At 42.7% G+C, this 19,042-nt stretch overlaps 1 protein-coding gene across 6 annotated transcripts in view; it reads right to left on the bottom strand.

Annotated features, from left to right (window-relative positions):
* The window catches only part of mtmr4 (myotubularin related protein 4), a 112,095-nt gene that overhangs the window by 61,208 nt on the left and 31,845 nt on the right, over positions 1 to 19,042 (bottom strand). For 5 of the 6 annotated variants that reach the window (XM_068008105.1, XM_068008101.1, XM_068008104.1 and 2 more), the window contains 3 exons: positions 7,149 to 7,265; positions 3,362 to 3,394; positions 1,443 to 1,525 (listed from right to left, as the gene is read on the bottom strand). In XM_068008105.1, the coding sequence (XP_067864206.1) occupies positions 1,443 to 1,525; positions 3,362 to 3,394; positions 7,149 to 7,265 (233 nt within the window). The remainder of the gene's footprint in view (positions 1 to 1,442; positions 1,526 to 3,361; positions 3,395 to 7,148; positions 7,266 to 19,042) is intronic. The other variant, XM_068008103.1, reaches the window with a different exon arrangement.

Below are 19,042 nucleotides of genomic sequence, written 5' to 3' on the forward strand. Positions count from 1 at the left end.
TTCTTTCATTTAACACGTGTGTACACTACCTGTTATCTGTATTAACTATCAAGTAAGAAATTGTAAAAAAAAACTGGCCCTCCAGCAAAACAATTACATTTACCATCACAGTGAAGCTTTCTGCTTTGAAGGAATATTTACTATGACAAGCAACATGCATGCAAGTTCAAATCAATGGATGGGAGCTTTTGGGGAAGAGGAGTGTACAGTCTCTCCTCTCCCAGGTACATCCCGCAACCGCCTCATTAACCCACTCCTTAATACACCCCGTTTACACCTCATTACCTCTCCCCTCCATCCCTCTTTTGTCTGATGCATCATGTTTACACCTCAATAACATCCCACGCATAGGATTCAATCTAATTGAAAGGGCATCAATGTCAGTTGGCACTGGATTTTGGTTTCAGAGTGGGAACTCAAGATGATAATGGTGAGGGCTTGGGTTTATGCAGCCACGGTTGGAGATTGTAACCGGGAATAGATTATGCTCCTTTGAGTTGAGAATTCTGCACGTATAAAGCCTTCTAAAAATTTCCTCCAACTAAATATTGGGAAGACCGAAGCCATTGTCTTTGGTCGCCGCCGCAAACTCCGTTCCTTAATCACTGACTCCATCCCTCTCCCTGGCCACTGTATGAGGTGGAACCAGACTGTTCGCACCCGTGGCGTCCTATATGACCGTGAGATGAGCTTCCAGCCACATATCCACTCCATCACCAAGACTGCCTACTTTCACTTATGTAACATCGCCCGTCACCACCCGTGGCTCAGCAAATCTGCTGCTGAAACCGTCATCCATGCCTTTGTTACCTCTAGACTCAACTATTCCAATGCTCTCCTGGCCGGCCTCCCATCTTCCACCCTCCATAAACTTGAGCTCATTCAAAACTCTGCTGCTCGTATCCTAACTTGCACCAAGTCCAGTTCGCTCATCACCCCCGTGCTCGCTGACCTGCATTGGCTCCAGGTCCGGGAATATCTCGATTTTAAAATTCTCATCCTTGTTTTCAAATCCCTCCATGGCCTCGCCTCCTCCAACCCTACATCCCTCCGAGATCTCTGCGCTCCTCTAACTCTTGCGCTTCCCAGATTTTAATCGCTCCACCATTGGCGGCCGTGCCTTCAGCTGCCTAGGCCCCAAGATCTGGAATTCCCTTCCTAAACCTCTCCACCTCTCTCTCCTCCTTTAAGACGCTCCTTAAAACCTTTGACCAAGCTGTCGGTCACCTGTCCTAATATCTCATGTGGCTCGGTGTCAAAATTTGTTTGCTAACGCTCTGTGCAACGCCTTGGGACGTTTCACTACGTTAAAGGCACTAGAGAAGTGCAAGTTGTTGTTGTTCTAATGGTCTGACAGGCTGGAGAGGCTATAGCTTTATGCTAATTTTTTAACACTCTGGCACTACCGCCTGGGTTCCATAACACTGAACATGACAACATACCTGACCACTTTGGAATCTTTGCAGACGATGTGAAGCTGGAACATGTCCCGACTCTCAACACCTTCAATAAGCCGTAGAGGCACCTGCAACAAGACGAATGTACGTCAGTCACTAGAGAAACCTGTAACCAACTCTGTCAAGAAACATCACTTTTAATGACAGCCTTAAAATATAATTATACAGAAATACTATAGCAATGAATATTATTGGATTTGAGTAGCATCACTTCAAACAAGCTGGACTCATTTGGTTTAGTTTGGCAGTATAGTCGTTACAGTAATCCCACACAGAACACCTTCCACCTTTTTAATGATGTGACACTAAACATTGAACTCTCTATGCTCTATTGAAAATGATACCAACTCATTTATAACAGTAAAACAGGTGCCAAATTAAGCTACAATTCAGCTCCTGTTTGCCAGTATCGATGGTGTGATTCTAAACACAATAAACTTTCAAGAGCCCACCGTTTGCAGTTTTCCAAAGTCAGAGGTGTGAATGTGAATTCCCAAATTCTTTCTCCCACCACTGTAAATGGGCATTCAACAGGCAAATATGGCCACCAACAAACTGCTTGCTGACTCGAGACCTTCTGTTTCTATCAGAGCTGCTGGTAGTGTGGTAGTTTCCCTGGCATTTAACTAGTATTGTGTTTCTCCAAGAGGTGAGAAGGCTTGGTATTGGGATGGATAAGAAGGATGCCAAAACATAAATGTGATAAAACCTCCGTGTCCTGCAGAACACTTCAAACACTCTGCCGATAACAGGGACATGGAAGGAGAATGCTAGTTCTGGAGAAAAGCCAAGTATCATTCCAGTCAGATTTTATTTGTGCTCCGCTGAGCAAAGTTGCTATGATCTGAAACTTACCAGCAACTCCAGTTGACACCATTACACTCTTTACCTGAGCTGTGTCCAGGGAAAATCATTACATGACTTTCTACATTAGCTCTAGCCAGCTAAAGACAGCAATTTCTTGTAATAAAAGCAGAAAATGCTGGAAATGCACTGCAAGTCTGACAAAGGGCCTCAAACAAAAACGCTAACCTGTCTTTTTCAGATGTTGGAACTGCAGTGCACTTCCAGCATTTCCCGTTTTTATTTCAGATCTCCAGCATTTGCAGTTTTTCCTGTCATCTCTTCAGAAACTGATTTCTTTCTTTTACAACATAGATTATAATGGCACTTCTGAAGATGACAAAATAGTGTCAACTCTTATGATTGACACCTAAGCATGAAACTGACCTTGTTCCAATTATTAAACAGCATATCTCAAGAAACACCAGTGAAGCCAAGCACCGATATTGAAAGTGGGTTACTGTGCAGCACACGGGTTCATGCAGGTTAGGCCGACAGTTTACTCTGTTAATGCTGTGATGCTCTAAATTCTGCTGCATTTTCTGTTAATGCTTGATAATAAAACATGACTGCTGTTCTGGCTTCCTAATAGCCAACTTTACCCAATGCTGTGCTCAACAGCTCCAGGCACACATTGAGTTCAGACCACTCCTAATGACTACCCATCGCACGAGTTACATCTAATGGGCATCAGCAACTGCATAGTTAGTGCCAACCTGCGAGTATGTGAATAGAAGAGTGTGAGGGAGTGAAGATGTAAGAGGGCAGTGTTGGAAGCACTGGGCTCCTGTTTGTATATTCACTGGTGCAGCATCTATATGTCACACCTGTCTGTTTGTCCAATATGGGGGTGAGGATGAGGGCAAAGATGTACACACACGCAAAGTTTCTTTAAGTTGTGTTGGACACACTTTACTCCTGTTTATGTACTTTGTGACACAGCACTGTAGTGAAACCGTAAAAGACCACCTCTTTGGCTAGGACTGTATGCACACAAGCTGTGCTGGATACACCGGTGTATGCGTAACCAGCAGTGAAGTACACACACACACAGTACTTACTGAGATGTCACCGTCCACACCCTGCAGAAAGGTCTAAAACAGAACAAAAGGAAAGAGAAGGGGAAAATGAAATCAAAATAACAGATGTGAGAATGGCAGGAACCTTATACACTTGCTGCTTTCTAATGTCAAGGTACAGCAGGCAACACACAACCTAATCAGAACTAGAGCAAGCTAAGGATACTGTATACCAACCAACATACATTACTTGGTGCCAAGTCTACCATACACCACCCTCAACCCACAACCTAGAGCCCAGAGGCTGCATGCCAACATGTACCTATTGCAATAGAATGAGAAAATCATAGTAATACTACTCCCTTTTTATTTCAGTAAGTAATCAAATTTTCTGCTTTATCCCTGCAGAATACATTGATCCGATTTGCCAGTGCAATGTTTTATGGACCTAAAATATAGACATAGCTGTTATTACTTTGACTTCATTCATACTCTTTGAGAGAGTACAAGAGAGAGAGAGTACGAGAGAGAGAGAGAGAGAAAACTTGCATTTATATAGCACCTTTCACGATTTCAGAGCGTCCTAAAGCAGTCCACAGCTAATGAAGTATTTTTGAAATTTAGTCGCTGTTGTAATGTAGGAAACATGGTAGCCAAGTTGCACACAGCAAGCTCCCACAAACAACAATGAAACAAATGACTAGATCATCTGTTTTAGGTGTTGCTTGAGGGATAAATGTTGGCTAGGCCACCAGAACTCTCCTGCTCTTCTTCGAACAATGCTGTGGGATCTTATACATCTAACTGAGAGACAGAGGTTTAACGTCTAATACGATAGTACAGCACTCCCTCAGTAATGCGTTGTCTCTAGTTTCTCTCCTATCTCCCCATATGCCCTATCTGAGCTCATCTTATGCATGAGTCGCACCTCCTGCTCTGTCGGCCCTATTCCCACTAAACTGCTAACCACCCGAGTCCCTGCCTGGCGCCTATGCTAGATGATATCGTTACAGATTTCCTTTCCTCCTGTACTGTCCTCCTCCCTTTCAAATCTGCTGTCATCACCCCACTCTACAAAAAAAAAATCACCCTTGATCCCTCTCTCCTTGCAAACTACCACCCCATCTCCAACCTCCCTTTCCACTCCAAAGTCCTTGAAAGTGTTGTTGCCACCCAAATCCTTGCCCATCTTTCCCCCAACTCCATGTTTGAACCTCTCGAGTCAGGTTTCCATCCCTGCCCTTATCAAAGTCACAAATGACATCCTATGTGAGTGTGACTGTGGTGCACTATCCCTCCTCGTCCATCTTGACTCATCTGTAGCCTTTGACACGGTTGACCACACCATCCTCCTCCAACGGCTCTCCTCCATTGTTCAGCCGAGTGGGACTGCTCTCATTTTGTTCCATTCCACCTCCGTAACATCGTCCATCGCAGCTCATCTGCTGCTGAAACCCTCATCCATACGTGCGTCACCTCCAGACTGGACTATTCCAATGCTCTCCTGGCCGGCTTCCCATTCTTCACCCTCCATAAACTTCAGATCATCCAAAACTCTGCTGCTTGTAACCTATCCCGCACCAAGTCCTGTTCATCTGTCGCCCCTGTGCTCGCTGATCTACATTGGATCACGGTCCAGCAACGCCTTAAATTTAAAATTCTCATCCTTGAGTTCAAACCTCTCCCCTCCATATCTCTAACTTCCTCCAGCCCTACAATTATCCGAGAACTCTGCATTTTGGCCTTTTGTGCATCCCCGATTTCTTTCGCCCCACCACTGGCGGCCATGCCCAAGCTCTGGAATTCCCTCCCTAAACCTCTCCGCTTCTCTGTCCTCCTTTAAGACGCTCCCTAAAACCAACCTCTTCGACCAAGTTTTGGGTCACTTGTCCTCATATCTCCTTATGTGATTCGGTGTCAAATTTTGCTCGATAATCGCTCCTGTGAAGTGCTTTGGGACGTTTTATTATGTTGAAGGCGCTATATAAATGCAAGTTCTTGTTGTTATCAGCCTAGATTATGTGCTCAAGTCTCTACAGTGGGGCTTGAATCCACAACCTTCTGACTCAGAGGTGAGAGTGATACCACTGAGCTAAGGCTGACACCTAAGTAGCTCGAGTCATCTTGACAGCATCAACGTTTGGACTTCCTTACACCAGAACCACTGTCAGAATGGGTGCAATCACACAGCAATATATGGAACTAAACCAATACAAACCTACAGTGAGATGCTACTCTATGCTGGTAGCAAATTTGTTCTCTGTATCATTTAAATCAGCAACTGTAGTCTCTTCAGTTTAGTGATGAGGTAAACTATCTAAACAATTTGCATAAGATAAACAGGTGGCTGTGTTTCCTCATCCCAGACATCCTTATCGTCTATTGAATGGGAGGGGAGTAACGGTGCCCATGTTTTCTTATGGGCAGAAGAGATGTTGCCCATGTATTCTTCTGTTCCGATCACCAACAACCTCCCATTATATAAAACTTAGTTGGTATTAAAAGAGATTTTACATATGGTTTTGAATATGTTCTTCTATCTGCCAGACCATTTATATTTATATAAAAATGTTGCCTGCCGATTTCCAGATATCTGATTGCTGTGTGGTAACCATGATCACTTGGTTACTAAGACCAAATCTATGTTGTCCCAGCATGACGTCACTCTGCAACCAGCTTCCCCACTCCATCCCAGATCACCAACTTCTGAAAGATCTAGGTCATCTGGTGCACTTTGAGCCCATTTTGGACTCATTTAAGGCTAAACAAATGATATATTTGGTTGACTAGATTCAAAACAGTCAATGCATTCAGTATGGGCAACATCATATAAACCGCCTCACTATATAGGTGCCGAGTCTAGTACATTCCAAAATTTGGTTTTGTTTTCTAAATACATTGCTTAATTTGACAACTTGGTCCCCACCTTATAAACCACATAAGTGTGCATAGCTCTGTATTGGGGAAAAGTGCAATTATAGATTTTTATTTGCTTAATTGGAAAATTAACACAGATGTAAATAAATGTGGTGCAAGGTTTATGGAAAATGAAATTTTTAGTGAGTTACAAATGAGCTAGCTCAGGAAGGGAGTAGTGTGCCAGACCCTTAGTGGGTACAGTGGGGCTAGCACCTCAGGCAGCAGTGAGGTCAGTGTACAGGAGTGATTATTTCTGTGCTTATCTGCTTCTAGGCCTCTGTGGGTGAGAAGGGAGAAGGAGAAAAAAAAAACACAGGCAGTAAGGGAAAGTATGCAAGAGGTATATAGAAAGAGCGGGGAATAAAGAAGGGCTTAGAGTAAAGAGAGACCAAAACAAACAAAAACAGTGGGGAAAACACAAAATGCGAGAGTGGGAGATGAGCAGACAGAGTACAGGAAAAGAAACGTTATTATTTTGATCCATGAACAGTGCCATAGGAGACCAACTCATCAGATGCATTACTACACTGTAACTTGATCTAAATGAAATGATAAATTTAATATAATTTCCATGTAGGAATTAGTCCACTTAAATTATTTGGCTAGCCTTCTTCATCTAAGGAAGTCCCCTCCCCTTCCTATCCTTCATTCCTCCTTTCTCCCTAACCCTTTACCTTTCAGTAAAATGGTTGCATTTATAAATGCTCCACGAAGAAGAGTCTGATCCCTTTTCTTGCCAAGTGAATGAACAGAAGGGTGGTGACTGCAAACAGAAAACTAACAGCTCAATTTGATAGTAGGTGCAGTAATTCCATCTGATCCAATTACTCAAAATTTCAAACACCTGGCAGGTTAAGTTGTTACAAGGTTATGGCAGATTTAAGATGGCATCCAATAAAGTACTGCTTACATTGATTAAAGAATCTTTGTATTTAATATGTAGCCTGTAATTGGAGATAGCGATTACAGCATCATCTGCACGGCCCAGGTATTCCACACCTTCACCTTGGAGTACCGGAAAAGGTACCTGTAAACGACAACAACAGAAAGTTAAAACTGTACAGCACATTCACTGTACAACATACTGTTACTCAATACTGAGATAAAGAAGCCAGGCCACTGCAAAATCACAGCTGCACTGTTTTGTGGAACCAGCAAATACTCTACCTTTTCCCCCACTACACAAAACTGCCCTGCTCTGCACTAAATTTGCTCCTGACTCCTAATTGATGCAACTTCTTTGCTCATTAATCAGATATTAACATTTACTGCAGGCAAGAATTCCTGATCTTGTGATAGTTTCAAGATCAGGAATTCGCACTTGCAGTGGGCGGCTGATTCAGTCACACATTGTTGACAGCATCTAAACGTTCTTGCTATCTGATACAACTGAGTGCTCAAAAAGCTGCAACTGCACTGATTTATGTGAAGAAACTAGTAGCTGACCAGTACTTTGAGAGGTAAAGTTTCCATTACAATTAAAATATATTTTTTTATTTGTTCACGGGATGAGGGCGTCGCTGGCAAGGCCAGCATTTATTGCCCTTGAGGAGGTGGTGGTGAGCCACCTTCTTGAACCGCTGCAGTCCACGTGGTGAATGTTCTCCCACAGTGCTGTTAGGAAGGGAGTTCCAGGATTTTGACCCAGCGACGATGAAGGAACGGCGATATATTTCCAAGTTGGGATTGTGTGTGACTTGGAGGGGAACGTACAGGTGGTGTTGTTCCCATGTGCCTGCTGCCCTTGTCCTTCTAGGTGGTAGAGGTCGCGGGTTTGGGAGGTGCTGTCGAAGAAGCCTTGGCGAGTTGCTGCTGTGCATCCAATAGATGGTACACGCTGCAGCCATGGTGCACCGGTGGTGAAGGAAGTGAATGGTTAGGGTTGTGGATAGGGTGCCAATCAAGTAGGCTACTTTGTCCAGGATGGTTTTGAGCTTCTTGAGTGTTGTTGGAGCTGCACTCATCCAGGCAAGTGGAGAGTATTCCATCACATTCCTAACTTGTGCTTTGTAGATGGTGGAAGGGCTTTGAGAAATCAGGAGGTAAGTCACTCGCTGCAGGATACCCAGCTTCTGACCTGCTCTTGTAGCCACAGGATTTATGTGGTTGGTCCAGTTAAGTTTATGGTCAGTGGTGACCTCCAGGATGTTGATGGTGGGGGATTCGGCGATGGTAATGCCATTGATTGTCAAGAGGAGGTGGTTAGACTCTCTCTTGTTGGAGATGGTCATTGCCTGGCACTTGTCTGGCGCAAATGTTACTTGCCACTTATCAGCCCAAGCCTGGATGTTGTCCAGGTCTTGCTGCATGCGGGCACGGACTGCTTCATTATCTGAGGGGTTGCGAATGGAACTGAACACTGTGCAATCATCAGCGAACATCCCCATTTCTGACCTTATGATGGAGGGAAGGTCATTGATGAAGAAGCTGAAGATGGTTGGTCCTAGGACACTGCCCTGAGGAACTCCTGCAGCAATGTCCTGGGGCTGAGATGATTGGCCTCCAACAACCACTACCATCTTCCTTTGTGCTAGGTATGACTCCAGCCACTGGAGAGTTTTCCCCCCGATTCCCATCGACTTCAATTTTACTCGGGCTCCTTGGTGCCACATTCGGTCAATTGCTGTCTTGATGTCAAGGGCAATCACTCTCACCTCACCTCCGGAATTCAGCTCTTTTGTCCATGTTTGGACCAAGGCTGTAATGAGGTCTGGAGCTGAGTGGTCCTGGCAGAACCCAAACTGAGCATCGATGAGCAGGTTTATTGGTGAGCAAGTGCCGCTTGATAGCACTGTCGACGACACCCTCCATCACTTTGCTGACGATTGAGAGTAGACTGATGGTGCGGTAATTGGCCGGATTGGATTTGTCCTGCTTTTTGTGGACAGGACATACCTGGGCAATTTTCCACGTTGTCGGGTAGATGCCAGTGTTGTAGCTGCACTGGAACAGCTTGGCTAGAGGTGCGGCTAGTTCTGGAGCACAAGTCTTCAGCACTACAGCTGGGATGTTGTCGGGGCCCACAGCCTTTGCTAGTGCACTCAGCCATTTCTTGATGTCACGTGGAGTGAATCGAATTGGCTGAAGACTGGCTTCTGTGATGATGGAGATATCGGGAGGAGGCCAAGATGGATCATCCACTCTGCAGTTCTGGCTGAAGATGGTTGCAAACGCTTCAGCCTTGTCTTTTGCACTCACGTGTTGGACTCTGCCATCACTGAGGATGGGGATGATCACGGAGCCTCCTCCTCCTGTTAGTTGTTTAATTGTCCACCACCATTCACGACTGGATGTGGCTGGACTCCAGAGCTTTGATCTGATCCGAGGGTTGTGGAATCGCTTAGCTCTGTCTATAGCATGTTGTTTCTGCTGTTCAGCATGCATGTAGTCCTGTGTTCTAGCTTCACGAGGTTGGCACCTCATTTTCAGTAAAGATAATTTGCTGATTCATCACTCACTGCTTCAATTAGCACTAATTTTCTTTAACTATGCTCTTCTACACTCCCAAGTGAAAGGAAACACTCAGAGGTGATAAAGAGGATTTCACAGCATACGAGTATCATTTGAAAGAGAGGAAGATAAGTGGTGCAATGAGGGAGAAATCGAGGATGTGGGATTAGTTTGCCATTGCTCTAGTACAGAACCACCACAGACCTTATGGACTGAATGGTTTCCTTCTGTGCTGTAAACCTCTATGGGTGTACTCACTTACTTGAGCAAAGGTGACCAAACAGTACAGCAGTTTCTTTCCCTTTAATATTGCTTTGTTTCAAGTGAGGAAGCGAAGAAGAAATACACTCAAGCTGGCTAAAATCCTTGCAGATCCACTCATAAGTTATATGTCTGCTATTCTTAGAATCCACAGCACAGGAGGAGGACATTCAACTCATTGTGTCTGTGCCACTGGGCTAAAAGACCTCCGTCTGTGCTGCACCACACTTGTATAGTGGCAATATATCGACATGTTGTTGGGAACAGTTGCAGAGTATTCTGCCATCCAGGCTACTGTTAAACCCATTTCTTCTTAACTGGAGCAACCATGACCAATTTCAGGGTGAAGATCCCGATCACTTTTGCAGCACAGCTTTCATGAGGAAAGTGGACCTCAAGAGCACTTCTGGAACATCCTACTTCTATAAGGAGGTCCATGTATGTTTTCCAAGCATTTCAGACTATGAGAAGAAGCTCACCAGCAGCAGTGTTAAAGTTCAGTTGCTGGATGTCAGTAGCCAGAGGACAGTTAAGATTTTCTTTCTTTCAAAAGTTCTTAGTGAGAGTTAAGGGAATGCAATAGCTGGAGCACAAGTTCATGGATTATAGGATGTCACAGGATATGCCATGATCAATAGAGACCATGTCCAACATGGCAGTTAATACTTTGACAGCACTTCTAGAAATAAAAAAGAACATGCATTTGTATAGTGCTTTGCACATCCTTAGGACATCTCAAAAGTGCTTTCCAGCCAATTAAGTACTTTTAAAGTGTGCTCACTGTTGTTTTATGGGCAAAAGTAGCAGCTAATTTTTGCACAAGGTTCCACAAACAGTAGACACATTGAATAATTTTCAGGGCAAAAACACCACAATATTGGGGGTGGGGTGGGGAGGCGGTGAGAAGAGGGAGGGGGGCAGGAGGCGGTGAGAAGAGATTCAAGGATTCCATAACCAGTTATGCTTCTCACAATCAGTTTTATTCAGTTAACGGTCACTGCCCTTGAGACTTAGATGCTTTCAATGCCATGGAGACATTTGTCACATCACCTTCTTCAGTTTTTACTTCTGTAATTTCTACACAACTTGAGGAAACAAAGCTCAAGGATCCATGAGGATAATATTTTCACGAGTGCAGAAAATACACCGAGATAGGGGTCAGTGCCAATGGTGCAGCCTGTGGAAGCCTCGTCTCTCAGGATCCTGGTAATGAGGAAAATGCCTGGTTTATGTTACTTTCCAAATTTCATAGCAATTGGAACAGAAAATCCACATGCAGATCGTGACTTGTTTTGGCCTGAAATTTTCCCATCGCAGGGGAAAGTCCAAACAGGCCAGCCAACACAGCTTAAACTGTGTCCGCCTATTTACATTCCTGTCATTCATGGGTGCCTCCAGAGCCAGCACTGCACAAATTACCTCTTTTGCCCCGCAGAATAGTGTGCCCGGGAGCACCAGTAATAGGACATGATTTCTCTCCCCATGATTAATTTCCCAATTTGAACCTGGGCTATATGAGGGAGGTGAACAGCAGTGGCCAAAGAGATGGGAGGAAAACTGATAAAACTAGAGTTACGGTGTGGCAGGAAGGGTCAATGCAACAATGTAGCTTCCAACCATGCGGGTCATGGATCCATTGAACAACTACTGGGTCATTATCATCCATCAGTTTTATAAATAAGGAGGGTCCTTCTAGAAATTCAGAGGTGTCCCCCCTCAATCTGTGCAGGACAATTACCTCCTCCAAAAGATAATTAATTACAAAACGTGCAGAGGATAAAACTTGGCTTGTTACCAGGTAAACCCGAGGCCCATATCAATCCATTAGAGCAGCCTTTTATAAGTCTATTCGTGAGTATAACAATCCTTCCGTACCTTTAAGCAGCTTTCACCATATTTTAATAATCTGCTCATTGGGGTTATCTATAGGGGCCCATTAAACATTTCAGAACATCCTTGCAAACCCCCAAAATTACACAAAAAATGATTTTTTTAAATTGAGAACACCACATAAAATTTCAAAAGCAACACAGTTATTCATTTTAAGAGATAATTTTTTTAGTAGATAAATACAACTATCAACTAAAAGGAAACATTTAAGTTTGGCCATCAATAAAATGTACCATTTTGCTATCGTAGTGTAGAAAAGCTTAAGAATTTCTTAGTTCACAGCACACGTCTGTTTCAAGCTCCTGTTCTAATCTTCTGGCTGAGTCTAATCATGTTACACAGAACCATGACAGCTCAATAGTGATTTGTTCCACCAACACTGCTGCATTTTGGTTTCTGGAAGTCTCCATGCTTTTTTTGCAATCTTACGCCATCTTCCCAACATAAGTTGCTGTCGTATCACACAGTCCCTACTGGCATTTTATGAAAGTACTGTTATCTTCTTCATGGCACTTGATGCATCATCTAGTGAAGACACTCAGTCCCATGTAGGAAGCATTCAAAATCACATAATGAAAACATGTCTATGCCATTGGCTCATTTCTCACATGGTCATCTCATCACATTTACAAGATACAGCTCAACTAAGTCCATCTTTTATGCATCTCTCTATGGATGCCATGTCTTGCAGCCTGAAAGCAAGCTTAAGAGCACCTTGCTGCAGTAATTCCTCATCATTGTTGAGATGCTCAATAAATAGAGATGCATAATGTCTACTAAGACTTCACATTTTGCACATCCTGGTACTCAACTCCACAAACTGTCAATCAAAAGTCTTAAGGAGAATTTAACTCAAATGGTATTTACAGCTGTCCTGCCCAGTGTTTATACATGGCATTCTGTTAGTGTCAGGTCACTTTTTCCATTCAGCTTTCAAACACACCTCATGAAATGCATTAATTAAATATAAAGGATGGAGTATGAACCAACCGTCTACCTGTGAAAGGGTTAGTTTTTTTGATATGTCTATTTTTGTTCTGCAAATAGTTGGGGTAGAAATCCTCCTCAATTCAACATTCCGGGTAGGAAGACAAAGCTATACAATCTCTTTCCTTTAAGAAACTCCATCCTTGGAGCAGGACACAATGTCACTGACATTGAGCATGTATCATTGTGTGCTAGGGCATGAGCCAGTCAGCTCTGAGGCAGCTACAATGGTGAAAATCAAAGAAATCAATCACATTGCCTGTCAGGAGGATGATATGCAGACTCGCATCACCCAAAACCTACACCACCAAATCAAAGATTCCTGTCAACAAAAATATTATGAATTTCAATCAAGTCCAAAACACACACTGCCCTAATCAGCAATATGTACCATTCAGTAAGAGGGAACCTCAACCATACCTCATGTGAACCTTGAAAACCAGTTGGATGGTCACCCCAATGAAGATCAGCCAGTGTTCTACACCTTCAATCAACCTGGTGATTCTCCATTTGCACAAGCAGTTAATTAAACCAATCTGCACTCCTCCCTGCATTCTACCTGCCTTGATACTAAGATTCACTGAAGTCTTCTACTCATTCCCAGACCTTTGGAACTCTTTACCTTCCTCATTTTCTTTTCCTCCTATAAGTCTACAGATTTTTAAAAACACAAGCTTAGCATTTTCCAAACACTTCTAATTCATTCACCTAGTTCTCTCACTGCTTTTAACTATGATGGGGTCCTGAACTAAGGGCTCTAATCTTTCACCTAGTTATCTCAATTTATAAAAAATCACAACGGCTGAAATATGTTGAGCACAATATCTATTCTCTTCCAAATCGTAGTCCATTACCAAGTAGTGTACGGAATATTCAATGGAGAACAAAGCTTATAGTTACTGGATAAATTCCTTGAACTGCTTTAATCCCTTACCTCATTCACTACCTCACCATTTCAGTAATCAAATCCTAATCCAGTCGCCAATGAGCTGTGATTTTGCTGCAGTTTAGTCAGTTACCTTCATTAAGGAGTTCGGTAACACTGCAATATTCATCAGAAAGTGCTACCAGAGGAGATATTGAATGACCTAACCCTTCTACGCACTACTTTTCTACTAAACTGAATAGAACCTTTATTGAATTAAGGATAAACCCCAGCCTTACCTTGTTACCGTATTGCATCAATCTGTATTTCTACTGAACCCACATAAATCCATGTCCTATCAGTCTTGACAGGTGCTCCAGGTTAGTCTAGCACCCCTGCAGCGTGGCTCATTATCTCAACCACATGTAGCACTTCAGACAGCTGCTATGTTCAACAGCATTTCTAAGTCTTATGTTAAAATCCCTTTTACATTAGCACAGCTTGTCCATTTGCTCCCAGTAAAATTCCCTTTTATTCACTCTGCCACAAGAAAAAAGGTATTATAATCTGGAACTGATCTGTTCAGATATTCTACTGCATAACATATCTGCAATAAGAGGTTTCTATAGCTTTTTAATGAGGAATACGGAATGAAGGTAGGGAAGTAACTAGTCTGTACAGGTAACTTTAAATATAAAATCTAGTAATTTTAAATATAAAAATTCTTCTGCACTTTGCCTTTTAACCCTTGCCCTTCTTTAAAAATGCACCAGGTCTTTGGCCACAGCCTAGTACCAATGAAATGGGACTATAGTAAAGTGTTATGCATGTTAGAAGTGCCTACCTAAACACTTCATTCTTTTTTCCAAACACTTATTCCCATTTTAAAATTAAGTACAGCGGGATCAAATCTTGCTCATCCTAGGCCCCTGACCAGAACCTCTCAGACATTTGCTTCAAGCCTACAGTGTGTTTTGGGGAAGTTCTGTCAGAAAGATTGATGATCCATGAGCCGCTGGCAGATGTTTGCTACACCTCTCCACATGAAGATGCTGTTTTAATCTGGTCTTTAATTAAACCATGGGAATTCCAACTGCTTTGATTATTTACAGCAAGGAAGCAGTCAAGGTCAGCAGTACTTTCCTAGTCTACCTGGTAAAACACATAATTGTATAAGCACAGCATGTTTGCAATTTTACCATTACATCTACGTAACTTGTTCAAGATCACACGGTTATTTTACCAGAATAACCAAATGATTGACCAACAGTCAGTTTGTATTTCTATAGAGTGCGTGGCATAAGACTGAGTGTATTGCTACCAATGCATTATAGAAAAAATTGACCTCAGTCAATGCTGTTTAATTTGTTTGCTGAATTGGGTATCATACAATGTTACTCAAATCATTCCCCTTTACCAGTGACAAACCTATACCCACCAGTACTTGACCCTAGCGATACGTAGCTCAAAATGTGCTCTCCAGGCACAATCCAAGTTTAAAACAAAGTCTATCATTCAAGTGAACACATCACAAAAATTTTACAATAAAGAAAAGAGACTTGCATTTATATAGTGCCTTTCACAACCTCAGGACGTCCCAAAGCGCTTTACAGCCAATGAAGTACTTTTGAAGTGTAGTCATTGTTGTAATGTAGGAAATCACACTTTACGGAAATCCCAGCAGCAACAGTGCTATACATCTATTCTCATTTTATTATAGTACAGCTTCCGATACAAGCCTGGTCCTTTGGTGCAGAATTTGCCTGTTGTATATTCAAGGTAGATTCAACAACAAAACTGTTCCTCATATGCAGTCTTACGCATCAGAGTTACAACAAAATCATGCTCATAAATTTCTGATTCTGGGTACAAACTTTCTTCAATGTCAGGTAATGAGGGCTGTGCAAGCCACCGATGGCAAAAGTGAATTTGAAAAGCGGGCTGAAACAAAATAGTGAACCTGATGGAAGTGCCAGTGGCGGAGGCCATTTGCCTTTGTTGGTGATGCTCCTGAGGGGGGTTAACTTTCGCCATCAACAGTGGGGCTGGATAGCTAAAGCTTCAGGGTTGCCTATGATGTTGTACTTGCACCAGAAGGCATCCCTATAATGTAAAGGGGGCAGCCAAACAGTTTACACAATTATATCTCCTTTGAAAGACTAAACTCAGTTATTCCTTTTCCAGAGGCAGAGGCTGGAAAAACAGTTTGATGGCTGACAGTGATAAAAGCAAGCTAGCTAGTCATGGATAGTCTCTTGGCCTGATCAATCCAACACCAGGGGAGTGAGACCCTCCCCCCCCACCCCTGGCCAAACAAGTGGACGCCAGGGAAGTGACAAAGAATAACAGCAGAATGCACAGTAAAGTGATTTCACGTCTGCCCTCCTGGACAGACCTCCTCCAATCACTGGAAATGGCGCTGTTAAATCACAAATAATGACTTTAAAATAACTACACACTTGCATTTGTTTGAATTCAGGGCCACCTTGCAATATGCACAGGAGGTTTGTACAGCAACGGAAGCTGCAGCTGAAGTGGAGAACTGTTTCAGGAAGCGATTTTCCAATATAAATACAGCATCAACTATCCAACCTTCTGCCATAGTGGGTGTAGTATCCAATGTACATGTACAGGAAAGGACGTGAAGACACTAGAGTTCTGACAGAAAAACATGAATTATTCATCAAGTCTGGTGTGAAAACTGCCGCCACTGGAAAAGCTCAGAAAGCATACCAACACACAATTATTAATTAGCAGGCCTGGCCAAGCTAGTTCAACACTTCTGCACATCAGAGAATGCATGATGTTCCAATTTGACCTGTGCACCCATTTCATTCTCCACAGGTTTAAACTCCCCCAACCCAACACCCACCCCCGGTTTCAAATCTCTCTCTGATTCATGTTCGGGTATCGTTCCACAGGCATCAGTGATCCTCTGGCATCCAATTGGCCATTCCTCGTGGGGAGCCCAAATAAAGCTGATTAAGTGGGAGAAACAATTTCTTCAATTTCTTTAACAAAGCCATTCAGCATCTTCAAATTGATGTGTATTTATCACATCAGCTCTGTGCATCTGATGAAGACTTGAACATTATTGTGGCTTAACATCCATCACACACACCCCTATAATTTACAATAACAAATCATTGCTGTTAAACATTTATCCATCAGGATTAACATGTCCCATAGGGACTGCTCTAGCGAAAACCCAGTATGAACACAATGGTCCAAAATGACCTCTTTCTATGCTGTAAGCTTCCAATTGTTCTATAACTGTAGAGTAATTGGTGTTTCTCGCTCTGAGGGATTTTCACTCCGATTACAATCCTTGCTGAAATAGCAAGACAAGTCCGCTTTACACAGCACCGTGTACAGAGCCAGCAGCGTAACAAACTCCCAAACGCACCATCACTTGGCATGGTAAACTTCTCGAGGACAGAAATACAATGCTTGTCAAGTGGCTCTCACTGCATATGGCTGAAGGAGTATTGTGCTTCAAGATCCAAACAGTACACAAGGGAGATGCAATCATATACAATGGCCACGGAACTATTTATATAACATTCAACAACCTAAATATCATTTATTTTGCCTTACTGTATGAACTGCACCAACTAGGTATGGTGTGCAGTTCTGGTCACCACAATATAGGAAGGATCTCATGACACTTGAAAAGGTGTATCAAAAGGCTAACCATCTGATACCTGGCATTAGACACCTGAACTACAAAGACAGACTACAGAAGCTGAATTTGTTTATATTAGAGAAGACTGAGGGGGGAATCTTTATCAAGGCATTCAAGGTCCTTAGGGCTACGAACAAGTTGAAACCCAACAGCAACACCGGGGTGGGTGGGGGAAAAGGCATGGATGAAGCTCAGAAGAAGGGCGGCTAGATGGATCAGATATAACAGTCACGTCTAGTCTACAAAATGAGAATCTAAAATGCTACGTCTAGCAGAGAGGAGCAGCTGTGAGTACTGACAGTGGTCAAATTCAGTTTTCCTTATTCTTCGTTATAGTGGGCCCCATCCAGTTCACTGAAAAGGTCAGAGCATCTACCCATCTTCAGCCAACTCCACTCTACAATCTATAACTTGTAATCAATTGCCATGATTAATGATGGGCGCTGGTAATAAGAGTAAATTAACTCTTCACTTCAGGAAACTAGATCCAGGATTTTACCAACTGCAAACAGCTTCTTTTTCAGTCAGCTCATTAGATTTCTTGCAGGAATTTCTGCCAAACTCACAACTGAATATTAGACAGGGTACGAATAAAAAGGTCATAACCATATGATGACCAAAGCTTCAGAGTAGCTCGATGGATATCCTGATGCAGATGCAGGATATTGTGGAGATCCTCACCATCATATCCCACTCAATTTAGTTTTAACTGTAATAAACAGGATTTTACTTCTTTGGCCAACTGCAGCAGAGAGAAAAATTCATCGCATCTTCCAGTAATTCATGACTGTGCTAGTTCTTCAACTGGAGCTATGTACTCTAAACCCTGCCTTTTCCCTCTACTTGTAGTAATACTTCAAATGGATTTTTTTTTCTAATTGCAAACTGAAGTGCTAATGCAAAATGCCTCAAAAGCAGACCATGTATAGTCATGTTTAAGAGAAGTGTAAATGTAGAGTTAGACTGCTGCAGTTGTATTACGAGATGCTTGAAATTGAATAGTTTTTTTTCAGACAATTTACAATAGCAATGAAGGGAATTTCAAAAAAAGTCTGGGAATCAGAATCCATTCAACCTCAATCACAAGAGCCACTGATCCCTTTCCATTCAAGAGCGCTGAATGTAATGGCATTTGTATATCCCATATACAGCTTCAGCATGAACTATAGGCAGTTTTCGTTCAGTGCTGTCACTAGGATAGTGTAAAATCTAATGTTAAATGTGCGAGGTGTTCATACTATGTCCACTTGTACAGTGAAAAACACCCAGTAGTACTGGATGAACGACACCAGAGTGAAGTATTCTAATTATAAATCTGTCACTTATGATACAGTGGAATAAGCCAGGAGTGACCAACAGGTAGTATTGACACTTGATTTTTCTTGTGTGTTGGGACAGGTATGCTCAAGAAGCCTGTGACAATGTTGACATCATTTGCATGGTCTGTAAAATTGAAGGGAAGTGCAATGTATGGCATATTGTGCCATTCTGTAGGGAAGGGGACCTAAGGAAATTGAATCACCCAGTCCCATCAGGAAGGGGAAAAGGGAAGCTGGGTACACTGGGCCTTACTTTGGGTAGGGTGGGAAATGGGGAAGGAAGCTAGGCAGGCTGTGCCACACCCTAGGGCTAGACACACTCTGCTGGGGATAGAGGAATTCTCATT

This window comes from Heptranchias perlo, chromosome 28, assembly GCF_035084215.1.
Source record: "Heptranchias perlo isolate sHepPer1 chromosome 28, sHepPer1.hap1, whole genome shotgun sequence".
Taxonomy (NCBI): Eukaryota; Metazoa; Chordata; class Chondrichthyes; order Hexanchiformes; family Hexanchidae; genus Heptranchias; species Heptranchias perlo.